Source organism: Dama dama, chromosome 23 (assembly GCF_033118175.1).
Source record: "Dama dama isolate Ldn47 chromosome 23, ASM3311817v1, whole genome shotgun sequence".
Lineage (NCBI taxonomy): Eukaryota > Metazoa > Chordata > Mammalia > Artiodactyla > Cervidae > Dama > Dama dama.
Window position 1 is genome coordinate 60,066,007 of NC_083703.1, and position 16,388 is coordinate 60,082,394.

A 16,388-nucleotide genomic window follows, 5' to 3' on the forward strand; every position below is an offset into this window, starting at 1 on the left:
CCCAGGTAGACCACTTGCCCTAAAGTTCTTGTCTTGGGTTTGCTTCTGGGGGAACTCAACCTATGACAGGTCTCATCCATGTGTGCCCTGTACATGAGTTGTGTGTACCTCTTCTGCGCGTGAGCGTCCTGTACAGAATATGTGAATATCCTAGCCCTCCTGCTCTGTACACAGGCCCCCAGGTACATGTGTCCTACACACACCTGTCGCATGCCCAGGTACCCAGGACACAGCTCTGTGCCCACTTTTGTCAGGGAAGCAAGGCCTTTGATGCTGATGAGGTGGTGGAGACTGAGAAAGCAGAGTGGAATGGCGGGAAAAGTGTAATTTCTTGGCCCCAACTAGCTTTGAGTGTGACTCTGAGGCAAGCTGCCCAATTGATTTGAACCCCAATTCCCTCCTCCAGTGGATGAGTAGGAGGTAAAACTGAAACTGGTGGGAAGAATATGCATGCAGCCAGTCAGCCTTGGGGCTTTGAGGTCCTCAAATCCATCTGGAAGTCAGAGGCTCTTGGCTCTCGTTGTATTTCTATTAATACTCTCCCTCAGGGTGGCCACAGAACACTCTCTTCTGTCTTTGGCACTCAATTTTCTTAGACATAAAAAAAGGGGATTAGGATTCCCCTGGCTGTTTAGCAATTAGGACTCGGTGCTTTCACCGTGGTGTCCTGGGTTCAACCCCTGGTCAGGGAACTAAGACCCTGCAAACCATGAGGTGCAACCAGAAAAAAAAAAAAGAAGGGTCAGGGGAAATAGCAACAGCTCAGGAATTTTGCACATGCTTTGAAAATTATGACAGCACTCAGCATTGTGGTTATCAGCACTGAGTTGGGGTTTGGATTTGAACCCCAGAAACATCGTAAACTGGTTGTGTGACCTTGGGCAAGTTATTACTCATTCTTGCCTCCACTTCCTCATCTTAAAATAGAGATAATAATAGCACCAGTGATCCATGCCTCTCAGTATTCATACACTTATGTAGACCTCCCTGCCCTTGACTCTGGGCTGGCCTGTGAGCTTCCTTAAAGCAACAGAATGCAGCAGAAGTGACATTGTGCCAATTTCTGTTATTAACATCTTATTTTAGTATGATAAGTTTGTTACAATTAATGAACTGACATTGATGTGTTATTACTAGCTGAAGTCCATATTTTATTCAGATTTCCTTAGTATTTGCCTAATGCTCTTTTTTTCTGTTCCAGGATCTCATCCAGGACACCATATTATGTTTAGTCATCATACCTCTTTAAGGCTCCTCTAGGCTGTGACAGTTTCTCAAGACTCTCTTTGTTTTTGATGACCTTGACAGTTTTGAGGCCAGGTACTTTGTAAAATGTCCCTCAGTTGGGATTTGTCTGATGTTTATCTCATGGTCAGACGGGGGTTATGGGTTTGGGGTGAGAGATCACAGAAGTAAAGTGCCATTCTCATCACATCATATCCAGGATACCTATGATCAACATAATTTGACTGCTGAGGCTGACCTTGTTCACTTGGCCAAGGTAATCAGGTTTGTCAGTTTCTCCCTTTCAAAGTTATTCTCCACCCCCGCTTCCACATTGTACTCTCGGAAAGTCACTCTGCCCAGCCCACATTTAAGGATTGGGGAGTTACACACAGATAATAGAGAACAAACTAGTGGTTATCGGGAAGGGGAGGGGCAATACAGGAGTAGGGACTGGGAGATACACATTTCTGTGTGTAAGATAGGCTACAAGGATGTACTGTACAAACTGGGGGAATATAGTAAATATTTCTTAATAACTATAAATGGAAAAGTAATGTTTACAAATTTTATTTTAAAAATCTCTACACAGAATTCTTAAAAAAAGAATTGGGGGTTATGTTGCTTTTCCTTGAGGATGGAGTATTTGGAATTCTTCATCAGAGATTTATCTTTTCCCCCATTTTTGCATTTATCATATTTTAGGTTACAATTCAATATTACTTTATTTATTTTTGATCAGATTTTTCCAAGTTTGGCTATTAGGAGCTCTTTCAGTCAACTTCTATGTCTCTTGACATACCCCCATCATTTTGTGTGAGTGTGTGTGTTGTTGGTTCCTTCTTTATTTTATGGCACTACTAGATGCTCCAGGCTTGTCTTGTATTTTCTGCTCCAGTCCTAGCATCAACCATTTTTCCTTGGTTCCTTTTATTGGAGAGTGGTATTAGAAACCAAGATCTGGGCAGTAGGTGTGCTTGTTACTATGCAATATCTTGCAGCCAGGTCCTCTTAGCTGATAGAGAAAGGAAATACAGTGTATACTAACTTGTGTGTATACCCAATTACAGTTGTATATAAAATGTATCATAAATATGTAATCATCTGTATCAATATTATGCTAAACATGAATTTATACTAATATCTCCAACTCAAATCCATTACCACATGGATCATTGGAGGCTCCTCCTCAGGGTCATTTTTTATCATTGCAATGTTGCCAGGTAACATAGTGGCATATGTTTATCTGTTTCCAAGGGAACAGAGCTAGACAGTTAACCAAAGGTCAAATTCTCACACAGAAGAGGAAAAGTTTTTGTTAACCCTTTATTCACTCTGATCAGTGACTCCCCCCTGCTTTGGGGACAAAGAACCAACTGCTTGGCTTATAAGTATTTGCAGTGACCTGGCTTACTGATAGTGCAGCCTCATCGCCCACGTACCTTATTGAGCCCTTCAGGGCAACCATCCTGTCCTCCAACAAGCCTCACACTCACCACACTCCCTTCTACCCCAGAGCCTTTCCCCATGCCAGCCCTTCTGCTGGGCCTCGCTTCCTTGCTGTCTTTTACCTGGCTGCCTCCTATTCATCTTTCCGGTCTCAGCTCAGCCCTCAATTCTGCAGAAGAACCTGGAGCCATCCTGTCTCCCAAACAAGGCCAGCACCTTGCTGAAAGCTTGCAGGGTACCTTTGCTTTGTGGCAATGTTACCTTTGCTTATCCTTTCCTCCTACTAGAATACGAACTTCTAGAGGGTAGGGTGGGGATGGAGTCATCTTGATTAATCAGTACATAATAGGAGCTCAATAAATGCTCATTTTCTCCATTCTTTATTCATTAAACATTTATCAAATGGCTCCTTTGTGTTGGCTCTTTTTCTAGCATCTGGGGATACAGCAAGAGGGAATAAGGCAAAGCCTCTGCCTCCTAACATTTATATTTTAGTGGTGATGACAATAAAGAAAGAAATAAGCAAATGTCAGAAGCTGATAAATGCTGTGGAGAAAAATTCAGAATTAAGGAGTAAAGGGTGCTGGGGTACTGCTAGTCTTAAAAAGATGCCGCGGGAAGGTGTCTCTGAGAAGGTGACATTTGAGCAAAGATGTGAAGGATATGAGGGCACGTTCTGGGGGGTCTCAGGAAGAAGAGTGTCCCAGGCAGAAGGAACAGCAGAGGCAAAGACTGAGGAAGGGAACTGTGAGCACTTTATAGGGGGACTTCATCTTCACTTTATAGGGACTTCATCTAGTCCCATTACTGTTCAGTTCAGTTCACTTCAGTCGCTCAGTCGTGTTTGATTCTTTGCGACCCCATGGACCAGCACACCAGGCTTCCCTGTCCATCACCAACTTCTAGAGGAGCTTGCTCAAACTCTTGTCCATCGAGTCGAACATGGTGGGATGTTTTATAGGGAGCATTTCATCTAATCCCATTACCCTTACTGAGTCCATTTCACAGATGAGGAAATAGCTCCAAGAGGGGCCCCTTTGCACAAGGGTGGTGGAGCTGGGATTCCCTTGGGAGTCTGGTGCCACAGAAAGCTCTCTTCTGGTCTCCCAACAATCGGCCTTTTCTGGTGGCTCAGATGGTAAAGAATCTGCCTGCAATGCAGGAGACCCAGGTTCAATCCCTGGGTCAGGAAGATCCCCTGGAGAAGGGAATAGCAACCACTCAGGTATTCTTGCCGGGAAAATCCCAAAGCTACCGCCCTTGGGGTTGCAAAGAGTCGGATTTGACTGAGCAACTAAACAACAACAATAGGCCAGGCCTCTGGAAGGCAGGAAGAGACTGAAACCCTCCCACTCCTCCCAGCACTGGAAGTCCTGCCCAGGATTCCATCACCCTAGCCTCAAAGGCTTGGGCACCTGGCTTCTGGGCTTCTAGGCTTCTTGCCTAGATAATTCCATGGACAGAGGAGCCGGGTGGGCTACAGTCTATGGGGTCACAAAGAGTCAGACAGGACTGAGCAACTAACACTAACACTTCAGTAAGACTCTGCACTCCAACTTGTCAAGGATGGCACAGGCCTTTGGAGCAGGACAGGTCAGGCTCTACCATGACGTGGCTGAGGACTCAGGACAGTGCCTCTACTTCCAGATGGTTTACCTCTGCTGACTCCTCCAAAGCTCCTGGAGTCTGCATTCTCATGATCCGATTGGCAGAGGCAACTACAGAGGCTCAGAGAGGTGGGAGGATTCCACCTGAGGCCACCAGAGTGAGCTGGTCACAGAGATTTCCAGAAAGCCGGTGATCTTGAGCTCCAACTCCTCTCTGGGCTTGGCCTGGGCTCCCAAAGGGGGAGTGTCTCCTTAACTTTAGGGCACTAGGCATTTCACTTAATTGAAGTGAAGTGAAATTTAATTCACCTTAGTCTGAGCCCCAGAAGGAAAGAAACGGTGAAATGTGTCCCACTACCATCTGTCCACCCACTCCCACGCTGGGTTCTGGGAGCATTGATCAGGGGCCCTGTCCTCCAGGACCTGCCAGTCTGAGGAAGGAGGCTGACACTCACTGAAAACCACAACTCTCAGAGATAAGGACAATAACGCAGGCCGAGAGAGCACAGCTGGAAGGGCCCCTGGGGCGAGGGAGCCGGTGGGTTTGCCGGGTGGGCTTCCCAGGGGTGGGGGCACCACAGGGCTGGTTCATCAGAGGCTTTCTTTCCGCCTTCAGGTGGCGCCCTCGAGTCACGGAGCCGCACGCGCCGGAGAAGAGCATCCCGCCCTGAGGACCTCGGAGAGGACCCCGAGTCCCTTCTGCGGGCTGCGTGTGTGGGAGGGGCTGAGAAGCGGAGTAAGCGTGGGGACCCGGCGCAGTAGGGGCTCCCCAGACGAGGGGCGAGGCCAGCGGCCGAGGGAGGGGTCTTCTTCAGCACCCACCCTGCGCCCCGCCCCTGCGCCCAGGCCGGCTGAAGGCTTCGGTTCTGGGTACCCAGGTGCTGGGGAACCAGAGCTGCCCCAAGGGGAAGCGGAGGAGGATGGAGCCGCGTCCCCCCACCCTCGCCCCAGTTTGTTACCCGCCTCCCAGTGCCTCCCGGAGCTGACTCCCGGCGCCCTCGCCGGCCGCGGGCGGAGCTCGAGCCGCGGCGCTCGGCGATTCCCGGCTCCAGCCCCTTCCCCGTGCCTCCCTCCCCGGAGCCTCCCTGGCGGTCCCGGCCGCCGCCGTACGGCCCCGCGCGGCGCGAGCAGGTACGTGCGCCTCGGCCGCGGCTCCGGGCCGGGCCCGGCTGGGAAGGGGGCGGGAGCGGAGCGGGGAGAAGAGGAGGCGGCGGCCGGGCCCGCTCTCCCCCTGGGCTGCGCCGCAGCACCAACGCCGGCTGCGGGAAGAAGGCGGGCGGGCGCGCGAGGAGGACGCGCCCTCCCCGTTGCCCGGCGGCGGCTCGGCGCCCTCGCCTCCCGCGTGGGGAGGTGGGGAGGTGAGGAGGGAGGCTCGGCACAGGTACGCACGCCAAGAGGGAACTGCTGCGGGTGGCGGGAGGCCGAGGACTCGAGGCAGAGAGGGGCGGCCGAAGAGAGCTAGCCTGACCTCGCGGCCCGGCCGAAGGACACGCGGCGAGGGAACCTGGGCGCACGCGGGTCCTCGCAGATCCCGGCCTCCCTGGGCCGCCTGGCCGCCTGGCTCCCGGCGCCGCTCGGCCGGGTCCGGCCTGGCCCGGCCCAACGGCGTTTGTGGTCAAGGGCAGGAGCAGGGGGGGTGTGAGCTGCGGGGTGGCGGGCGCGTGGGTGCAGCGGGCAGCCGGGGTGCTGGATCTTTCTTTTCGGAACTTTGGGTATCACAGCGTGGACGTATCTGAGCGCCCGAGGCTTTGTGTACAACTCGTGCGTGTGTCTGTCGACTGGGTTTTGTGAAGCTTACCCACGCCCGCTGTGCGTCTGTTTTCCCCGCGTGTTAGTGCACGCCACTGCGTGAGGTGCTGGACTTGGGCGGATCTTGGTGGATCTTAGCAGTCCTGAGAGTAGTAAACTGTGTGTGTGTGACCAACTCAATCCTTTCTTGGGGTGCGTGCGCGTGTGTGTTTGTGTGTGTGTGTGTGTGTGTGTGTGACCAGCTCTGTCCTTTCTTGGGGCGTGGATACCAATGTGGTGTATGGACTTCTGGTTGTATTGTGTGGCTTCCAGTGTCTGTGGATGCTGCATATGGAAAAGACCCCTGGGGGTCTGAGTGTGGGACCAAGGTGTGCCTTTGTAGTCATGTTGGACTGCAAATGACATTGGAGTGTAACTGGTACAGCTGCGGGGTGTGAGCAATGGACAGCCAGCATCATTGTCAGCTTGTCTATTTCTGCTTATGTTTCGAGTAATTGACTGGGCATGCCCTTGTAACTCGTAGGTGTCTCTGAACCTGTGTGTCAGAGACATAGCAACTCTGTGTAAGAAGGAATCTTCTTTTCCTCCACCCTCTTCCTAACTCTGCTGGCATCCTAAGGAAAAAGTTTTGGCTTCCTGCCAGGTGAAAGAGCCCTGCTCCGAGAATCTGAGTGTCCTGGGTTTCTTCTGAGATATGGAGGCATCAATGTGCTGGTCTGGGAAGAGGGTTCCTGGGCCCCTCCAGGGTCTGAGTTCTAGAGAAGATGCTGAAGACCTGGGTGGGGGACCACTTCTGGACACCAGCTGGGCAGGAGTGGTCACTGCCGGTCCCTGTTACTGGCTGGGCACTCAGGAAAATGCATTTGGTGCCAAAAGTAAAAAAAAGAAAAGCCAATGAACACGCCTCTCCTCTTGGTTTACTGGAAAGTGGGAGCAGTTTGGCCAGAGCCTGGCCGGGAATAGGACTCCCCATCCTATTGTGTGGGAAGGATTGTCTGCCTGAGTAGGTTGTGAAACCATTCCTGAGGACTGGCTGTGTTCCAAGCCTTGTGCAGGGGGCTGTGGGCCCAGACGTATCCCTGCCCTCAAGCTGCTCGTGGTTGCTCTTTGACAGTGGCATAAAGTAGAGAGTCTACAAGTGTGTCCTGGAAGACCAGGGAAGGGGGGCCAGATGATGCCACTGGCATGAGAGTGTGTGGGTTTTTAGGCTTTTAGGTGATAACAATTCTTAGGGAACCTGTATTCAGCTCCTGACCCCCACATGTATGCCATGGGATCTTGGCTACATTTTGTAAAATGGAGATAGTAACACCTGCTCATGGGGCTTGTGAGCGTTATGCAAGGTACTCCTGAGTGAAGTGTCCACACTGGGGCCCACTAGAGAGTGTAGGTGCTCAGTAAACATGTTTTAAATTGGAACTCAGGCAGAAGGGACGTGGTGATCGAGATGGGTTGTAAGTAGAAACAGGCTTTGTACTCAGATGAAAGGCCCTGTGTGTGCTAAGAGGAGGTGTCTGATGCAAGTCCGTGTTGGATGGAAGATCAGAAAGATAGAAAAACGTGCCTTCTCTCAGAGGCTCTTTGAATTTCATTCATTCATTCATTTTATTCATTTTCACTTCATTCATTTGCTCATATCCTCTCTCTTTCCCACATAGACACACACTGAAGCAGGGAGCTTTGGAGAATAAACTCAGGCACAGGGAGGCAGAGAAAGGTCTAGAATCCTGTGTATGTGTATAGACACCCTAGGGCATGTAAGGCACTCTGCACCTGGGGGTCTTTGTGCTGTGTGTGGACTTGGGTCTGGGGTGTCTTGTACACACAGGGTGTGGGTGTGCATGGGCACATGTGGTCAGGAGTTCTACATGCCAGGGGGGGCCTGCTGGGGGCACACAAGATCTGCTTGAGGGAGACTCCATCATCAGCTCCCGCTGTATGGCTGTGAGGGAAAGGGGGCTAGGGTCGTCAGGCTCATCCATGTTTCAAGAGAAGCCAGGTATCTAAGGTTTAAAGTGTAGAATCTTTTGCTTTTTATATATTGGCAACTGCTTAAAAAAAAAAAAACAAACAGGCCAGAAACATGAAAAAGCAAAACTCCTATGAGCCAAACATGGCCCATGGGCTGTAAGCTGGTATCTTTTGGTGCATGTGCTGTCTGTCTGTGTTGGCAGGTGCTCAGGTACTTGGGTGGGGTGTCTGCTCTTTGAGCAGAGAGCCCCCCTTCCCTGTCCTTTCCCAGCTCCCCTTCTGTCACCCTCATCCAGGTCCTTCCATCTTCTATTTATATAAGGGTGTTTGGCCTTGACCTCAGTCATGGCTCTCAAATGTGCTCTTCCTTCCTCTTTGCCCTCTCAACCTCTATGCTTCCCCTGACTACACTGGGTTCCTCTCTGGTCCCCTGGCCTCCACTGTCCTCCTTCCCATCCTGACTGTCCTCCATGCAGCAGCCAGAGAGAGCTTTCCAAAACCCAGGGGGATGTTAACCCTCCCAGCCCCAAAGCCTTGCTTCCCTGGCTCCTTGGCTTGGTTTTCAGAGAATTTAGAGAGCTAGTCCCAGCTGACCTCCAAGGCAACCCCTCTTCCTCTCCAAAATGCCCTTGTCCCCTCTTGCTGCTGGGGGATTTCCCGCTTATCCTCTGAGATTTGGCTCAAATGCCACCAACTCCTAGAAGCTACCCTAACTTTCTCCTCTTTGTTCTTAACAACCATCTTCATCTCCCCTTCCCCTGCCCCCGGCTATCCTCATTTCATCACAACTGTGTCCATTAATTGAACTGATGGGGGCCTTACATACATTATTTTATGAAATAGAATCCTCACATCAACCCTACGAGGGAAGCATTTTGCTTATTCCCACTTAACAGATCATAAAATTGAGTCTGGAAAGATCATCTCACTTGCCCAAGCTCAAGTGGTGATGCTGGGATTAGAACCTGATATCTACCCTATTTAAATTCCCTCCATCATAATAATAGCTCATTGCCAGTACTTACTGAGAATTTACTATTCTGAGGACTTTATGTGGATTATCTCAATGCTCACATCAGTCATTTTAAGTAGGAAGTAGTAGTATTGCTGTCATTCAATAAACGGGGAAGCTGAGGCCCAGAGAGGATACGGGCATTGCCCAAAACCCACATGCCTAGCAGCAGGCCTTGTGTGATGTCTGGTGCCAGCAGGCTGTCAGTAGTAGAGGTTTGCTAAATTCCACTTTTCTGTTTTCTCTTCTAGCTACCGAGGGGCCAAGGGATGAGCTGGGGTCCGCCTTCCCAATGGCATCTCCCCCTGGTCTGGAGCTGAAGACACTGAGCAATGGGCCCCAGGCCCCAAGGAGACCAGCATCTCTGGGTCCAGCAGCCCCACCCAGGGAGGGTGTGGAGAACGCCTGCTTCTCTTCCGAGGAGCACGAGACCCATTTCCAGAACCCTGGGGACGCCAGGCCAGGCCGCTCCCCCAGCCCTCCTGGGGGCCTTGGCCCCTCACGGCCCCGATCCCAGAGAGACCAGAGAGACGACGTGTCCCTGCATTCAGAGGAGGGGCCAGGCCTGGAGCCTGTGAGCCGCCCGGTGGATTACGGCTTCGTTTCCGCTCTGGTTTTCCTGGTGAGCGGGATCCTCCTGGTGGTGACTGCGTACGCCATCCCCCGCGAGGCTCGCGTCAACCCGGACACAGTGTCAGCGCGGGAGATGGAACGGCTGGAGATGTACTATGCACGCCTGGGCTCGCACCTGGACAAGTGCATCATCGCGGGCCTGGGGCTGCTCACGGTGGGCGGCATGCTCTTGTCCGTGCTGCTGATGGTCTCCCTGTGCAAGGGCGAGCTGTACCGCCGGCCCACCTTCGTCCCGGGCAGGGGCTCCAGGAAGACCTACGGCTCTATCAACCTGCGCATGAGACAGCTCCATGGGGACGGGGGCCAGGCCCTGGTGGAGAACGAAGTCGTCCAGGTCTCAGAGACCAGCCACGCCCTCCAGGGGTCTTAAGTAAGAGCCCACCCTGTCTGGCTGCTTCAGCTTCGGGGTGACCAGGCCCCCAAGGCTGGGGTTTTGGACCAAGCTCCACCGAGGGCCCTGTGGAAGGAGTCGTGGGTGCAGGAGGGGGAGCTTGGGGACTGGTCCAGGCTTTGCTTAGGAGAGCGGCCCCTCCGTCTGTTTTGTAGCTTGAGGTTTTGCATAAGGTTTTGTTTGAAGGATGGCTTCTGCTGCTAAAAATACAAAAGTCTGGAAACCGCTGCCCTTGGAGGATGAGGTTTCTTGGCATTTCTGTGGATTGAGAGCTGTTTGAAAGGCTGCCCATCCTGTTCTCCGTGCCTTGGGGAATTCCGGGATCTCTGCTGTCCTCATCAGCCACCTATGGGTGTTGGGTGACCTTGGAAGGACCCCTTGCAGCCTTGACCGTCGAAGGTGGGAGGTGACTTCATGATGAGGGGAGAAGTCATCCCTGGGACGACCTCTCCTCTCCAGGCCTCAGTCCCCCTGACTGTGATGTGAGAGGGGTGGCCCCTCCAGTTCTGCCCTAGGAATTCCCGTATGGAACAGGAGCCTGGTATCTGCATGTGGCCACTCCTTCAGGGAAGGAGAGTGTCGGCAGGTGCTGACCATTCTCCGTGCCATTTTCTGACCAGGGTTGCCACCACGCACACAGCCAGCATCTCCCACAGTCCTGCAAAAGGAGCCCTGAAGTCCTCAGGTTAGGCTGGGCTAAATACAGCTTGCAACAGCCTGGTTTCGGTCTTGGGATCGAATTACCTGCAGTGACTAGCACAAGTTTTAGTCATGTACGCAGTTTTCATTAACTCCCTGGACAAGGGGCAGGGGGTCTTTCAAATAAGAAAGGGTGAGGGTTTTGCTATATTTCTGTGGACACAGTGTGGGCCTTCATTACCTCCCCCTTCCCCATTAGTATGTCTCTTAGGCATAACCTTATTCTGGGAACAGGAAAGAAAAAAAATTTTTTTTGATGTTGAATTTGTAACCTTCCTTTCCCAACCCCCCTAAGCAGCAAAGTGCAGCCCCGGTTTATTTGGGGAAGAAATCAGGCACACATTCTGGTGGCCTGGAAATTCTAGCCACATTGATCACCATTTGTTCTGTTTCTCTTAGTCAAGTGTTTTCTAGGCTCCATCCAGACTCTCTTTAAACTACTGACAAGGAAAGGAAGTGGGTCCTAGTGGGCAAGGAGATAAAGGTGTTTGAGGACCGGGGGAGGGCATCATCCATTCTGAAAGGCTCTAGAGGGCTTTGAGAATACCTGCCTTCTAGGTCACTGGTTTGAAGACTCTAATGGGGTCATTTCAGTGAGCCCCCGAACCCCTGCAGGTTCTGTGTACTCCGTCTCAGTTGGCCATGTGGGTCACTGATCCTGATTCTTGGGGGTGGGAGAGTGGGGTGGGCATGAGGCTAGAGCAGCCCTGACTGTCTGTAACCTGAGCCCTCAGTCCGGTGAGTTGAACATCTGGATGGTGTAACATTATCGCTTCTATGCCGGATCAAATATCTGCTTCTGCTGGCAGGATTTTCCAGGAGCAGGGGGCTGAGGGAGGGCTAGAGAGGACAAAGGCTATGCATCTTGGCCTGTCAGATTCTGTTTCTGCGGTTGAAGAGGTGTGTTTTGAAAAGGACAAAGCCTCGAGATAGTGAAAGATTCACAAGTCAAGGCTCCAAGCGAGGAGTGGATGCACCAAGTGTCAGGAGCCACTCTAGGTAGAACTGAACATCCCAAATGACAAGCTCAGGACTTTCAAATCCATAATGATAATAATAAAAATATCAACCCCAGCCAAATGGATTGTGACAGTGGGGGACTCATTTGGAGACTAAACCTTTTGAGCGGATGCATCCAGGACCAGCAATTCCTATCAGTTTAAATGCCATGAATTGTATTTAGGGGGTAAATCTGTTAGAAGGTTAAATTCCAGGAATCTCAGGTTTTCTCTAAATCAGAGAAGCCTGCTTTGCATCCTAATGCACCCTTTAGAAAATGTGTAAAATGGATGGAGGCAGTCATTTCTTTGTCGATGAGTTAAGAAAACTTAAGTGATGCCAAAAACATTTCCCCAGGATTGCAGCTGAGATGGCCTAGCCAGTGGATCAGAAACAGGGTCAGGAGGGAGTAGGGCATAAGATGCTAAGAATTTTCTTTGCAGGTTTTTTTTTGGGGGTGTAGCTGTGAAGTGGCCCTAGGGGACCCTGTGGTAGCTGGAAGGTGCCCATCTGTAGGAACTGCATCTCCTACTTGAAAGGCTACTAGGGTCCCCAAACCTTGCTTTTCCTGGTATATGAGAACAGATAACTGATTTTGGAGTTGGTAAAACCTGGGCTTCAGAGCCTGCCATTTCCTGGCTGTGTGACCTTGAGCAAGGTGTTGTACCTCTCTGAGTATCCTGAGTATTGTTTTCTTTGTGAAGTGGGAGGAATGAAAGTTCATCCTCAGCCTCCTTTCAGAGACAGGGAGGTTGGGAAAAATCAGAGATAAGCTGCAAGCCTGAGTGTATGAGGTCATCTCCATGATCATTCTCCTTCCTCACCCTGGTTGGAGATAACTGGATTAGGCCTAAAACTTCAGGGTCAACCCTTCTGACTTTCTTCTCTCGCCTCCCACCCTACCAATCAGCAGATCTCATTGGTTCCATCTCTGGAATCTGACTATTCAGTCAACTGCCCAGTCCGGGTTGCTCATTTGAGTCCTAATTCCTCTCCAGCCCACCCTCCACCTCAGCTCTTGCTCCACTCTGCAGCCAGGAGGATCCTTGTTGATGTTCAGTCTCTCAGTGGTGTCCGACTCTTTGCGACCCCATGGATTGCAGCACGCCAGGCTTCCCTGTCCTTCACCATCTCCTGGAGTTTGCTCAGACTCATGTCTGTTGAGTCGGTGATGCCATCCAACCATCTCATCCTCTGTCATCCCCTTCTCCTCCTGCCTTCAATCTTTCCCAGCATCAGGGTCTTTTCCAATCAGTTGGCTCTTTGCATCAAGTGGCCAGAGTACTGGAGCTTCAGCTTCAGCATCAGTCCTTCCAGTGAATATTCAGAGTTGATTTCCTTTAAGATTAACTGGTTTGGTCTCCTTTGAGGATCCTATTCAAAGATTAATTAGGTCAGGTTGCTCCTCTGCTCCAAACTGTCCTAGGCTCCCTCTTACTCCAGGCAAAAGCTACCATTCTTGCCAGTCAAGGATGCATTTACAAGGCCCCTCACTTGTGCAAGCTCCTTCCAAGGCCCTAAGTCACACTTATTTGTAATTCTGATTTTTCCAAAAAAGGATGGCTCCCTAAATTTCATAGGCTTCAGGTCTGTCCCTCACGGTGGCCTATGAAAGTGCTACACAGTCTGGCCCCAGTGCTGCTCTGACCTTCCGCCCCATCCTAGCCTCTGCTCACTCCATTGCAGCCACGCTCACTCCCTGTGGGCACATGCCTACCTCAGGGCCTTTGCACTTGCTCCTCCTTCTGCCTGGAAGGCAACCCTTCCCTGTGGGCCTTTGGGCAAATCATCCCACCTCTCTGGTGCTCGAGAGAGAGACGGGAAACATTCCCAACTAGTCTCCACCTTCTCTGGGGACTGAGGGAATCAGGAAACCCAAGAAGAGGGCTTTCCAAAGTTAAGACAGTGGTGCTGAGTCTAGAGAGTTTTGGAGGGACAAGAAGAGGGAAAGGAAAGGAGGCATTATGAAGCTGCAGGAGGCAGGTTCCATCTAAGGGATCTGTCTTAGAGGAAAGGGGAGCGTCACTGGCACTGACAGAGTCAAGGAGATGCCCTCAGGTTGGGTCTGTTGGTTTCTCCCAAAAGATTGGGCTCCTCCTGATGTCCCCAAGGAGGTGAGTTTCAGCTAAGGGAAGGACAAGCTTGTTGAGATCTTGCCTGGGTTGGAATGGTAGGGAGCTCCTTTTCAGTGGAGGTATGTTAGCATTTACTGGTCAGGTGTTGGGTGTCTTCAGGGAGAAACAGTGGAATTTGGGTAGGATTTAGTCTCGAGGCTTCCAACCCCCTCTCCTCGGAGGAGCACCTGTGCCCCAGTGGTCAGAGCCTGGCTAAAGACAGTAGCAATGTTGGTCTTGCTGTATCCTCTTTTCTTTGGTCCCAACACCCTTTCCCCCAGATTCGCCCTCTTCCTGGGTTGGGTTGTCCTGGAGCAGATGGGCAGGCCCAAGAGATATGTGTGGTACAGAGGGTAGCAGGATTACTGCCTTCCTCCTCCCAGGGGACCAAGTACTTCTGAGCTTTCTCCCTACTCCAGTCTTAGAGAGATTGGGGGCAGAAGCCCTTATGGAGGGAGTTCACCGAGGACCACGCATCACTTGAATATAAAGGCACTGGCTCTGGAGTCTGACTGCCTGGATGCTTGTGTGCATGTGTGCTTGGACGCTCAGTCTTGTCCAGCTCTTGGTGACCCCATGGTCTGTAGCCAGGCAAGAATACTGGAGTGGGTTTCCATTTCCTGCTCCAGGAGATCTTCCTGACCCAGGGCTCAAACCATGTCTCCTGCATTGAGGGTGGATTCTTTTACCGCTGAGCCACCGGGGAAGCCTGCCTAGATGCTGAGCAGATGCCTAATACCCCTGAGCCACAGTTTCCTCATCTGTTAAATGAAAGCGCCTTCCCCATAAGGCATAGTGAGCAGTAAATGAGATACCCATAAAGCACTGGGCATAGTGCCTGGCACTTTGTAATTCACTCAATAATGTTAACTATTCATTTGCTTGTTCATTCACACATAATCTGTATTCTTCCCTGGGGGAGGTCATATGGGGACACGTGGGCCTACCCTTGAGCTGGTCACAGACTGTCTGGAGAAACAGGACAGGGCACAGGGAGCTGTGTATGTGTGGCCAGGGGTGGAGAGTGTCAGCACAGAGGAGGGATCTGATTAAATTGAGGTCAAGCCAACTTAATCTCCTGGGTCTGGGGGAAGGTTAGTGAGTGGAAGGATCCTCTGGCAGGAAAGCTGGCCCCAGGGGAGCAGAGAGGACAGGGGAAGAAGGCGCCTGCCATGCCAACCTCTTCCGGGGTGGCAGGCATCTGAGCCAATAATGACTTAGGGTAAAGGGTACTCAGGAAAGGCCATCTGTCTCCCTTCCTGATTCTTCATTTCATCCCATCTCTCTGTATCTTCCTTTTTTTTTTTTTAAATTCTTCTGTGTTTACACCTCCTTTCACTAAAGCCACTCCTGGGGGTTACACCCACAGGTGTGTTGCTACTATTGCTGACTCACCTGCCAGCCATCTGACTCTCCTCTTGACAGTGTCTTCCCTCCTCTAGCAAAGAGGAAAGCCAGGGCCCAAATGCAAATGTCCATAGAGTTTGGCAGGTGACATTCACTGATGAAGCAGGTGACAATCGACAGCAGTGGCAAGATTAAAGGGGTGTCTGCTTCAGCTGATTGGCTGTTGCCCTGGTGGATGGGCTCAGGGTTGTCAGAGCTCCCTTTTTTTCAAGAGCAGCTGGACATCTGGACATTTGCATGGGTAAAAAGGATTATCCCACTGCCTGAGAATTGTGACAGGCCAGAACTGAGGACAAAGGAGTGTCTAATGAGATTCCACCTGCTAGGGTCAGACATCCACCCCCTCCCTGCCCCAGGGCTTACCAAGTCACTCATAGAGATGGGGGCACCCTCAAGAAGCAGACTAGACTGTCTCCCAGTTGGAGGCTCACTGAACTACAGTGTCTGCAGACCACCCGAGTGTTTCTAAGATCCTTCATTCTTTCACACAGGACTTACATACCATTCTGTGCCAGGTTTTGAGGTATAGCACCAAACAGATGAACGAGGTAAGGAAAGTATTCTTGAGTGGGCTTGACAAGTATATTTGGAGCTCAGAATTAGTGTGAACATGGAGATGAGGTCTGCTTCTGACCTGGAGAATTTCTGATGTGGGAGGCCCATGGGAATAGCCCACGCTGGTTTGAAGGATGGTGGGACTCAGGGAGCAAGAAGGGCAGTCCTGCAGTCCCTCCCAGTGTTCTGAGGCTCTGGAAGGTAGGTGGAGGACCCAAGTGTTCCAGGGCTCTAAGAGTTGATGTAGGCAGGTGAGGTGAGGCTGGAGCTGTGGGATGGTGCAGGTGGCTATGCAGCCCAGTATATTACCTCAAGGAGCAGATGGGCTGAGAACCTCTTATGGACTGAGAGATACCCTCACTACTGAGAGTCCTGGGTGAAGTTATCAACAGCGCCCCCCAATTTTGCATGTTGTCTACCAAAGACTCCAGCATCAAAAAACAAAACCCCAGTGTGAACTAGAGTAAGAGTACCCCCTACCCCCCACCCTATCACCAAGGCTAATGAAGAGACTCGTTCATTTTTCTTCCTTTCTCCTCCCATCCCACCACAGAGGAGCAGCAAGTGATCAAAAGAGG

At 51.4% G+C, this 16,388-nt stretch overlaps 1 protein-coding gene across 1 annotated transcript; it reads left to right on the plus strand.

Moving 5' to 3' along the window:
• Positions 1-5,315: 5,315 nt before the first annotated feature.
• TMEM74B (transmembrane protein 74B) lies at positions 5,316-16,388 on the plus strand. Its single transcript, XM_061126973.1, has 3 exons — positions 5,316-5,411; positions 9,264-10,015; positions 16,364-16,388. Exon 2 carries the CDS (start codon positions 9,305-9,307, stop codon positions 10,013-10,015), a length of 711 nt encoding a protein of 236 aa, XP_060982956.1. The 5' UTR covers positions 5,316-5,411; positions 9,264-9,304; the 3' UTR covers positions 16,364-16,388.

What these genes read in the sequence shown, in the direction of transcription:
- TMEM74B (XM_061126973.1), top strand. Translation starts at nt 9,305, where the DNA reads ATGGCATCTCCCCCTGGTCTGGAGCTGAAGACACTGAGCAATGGGCCC.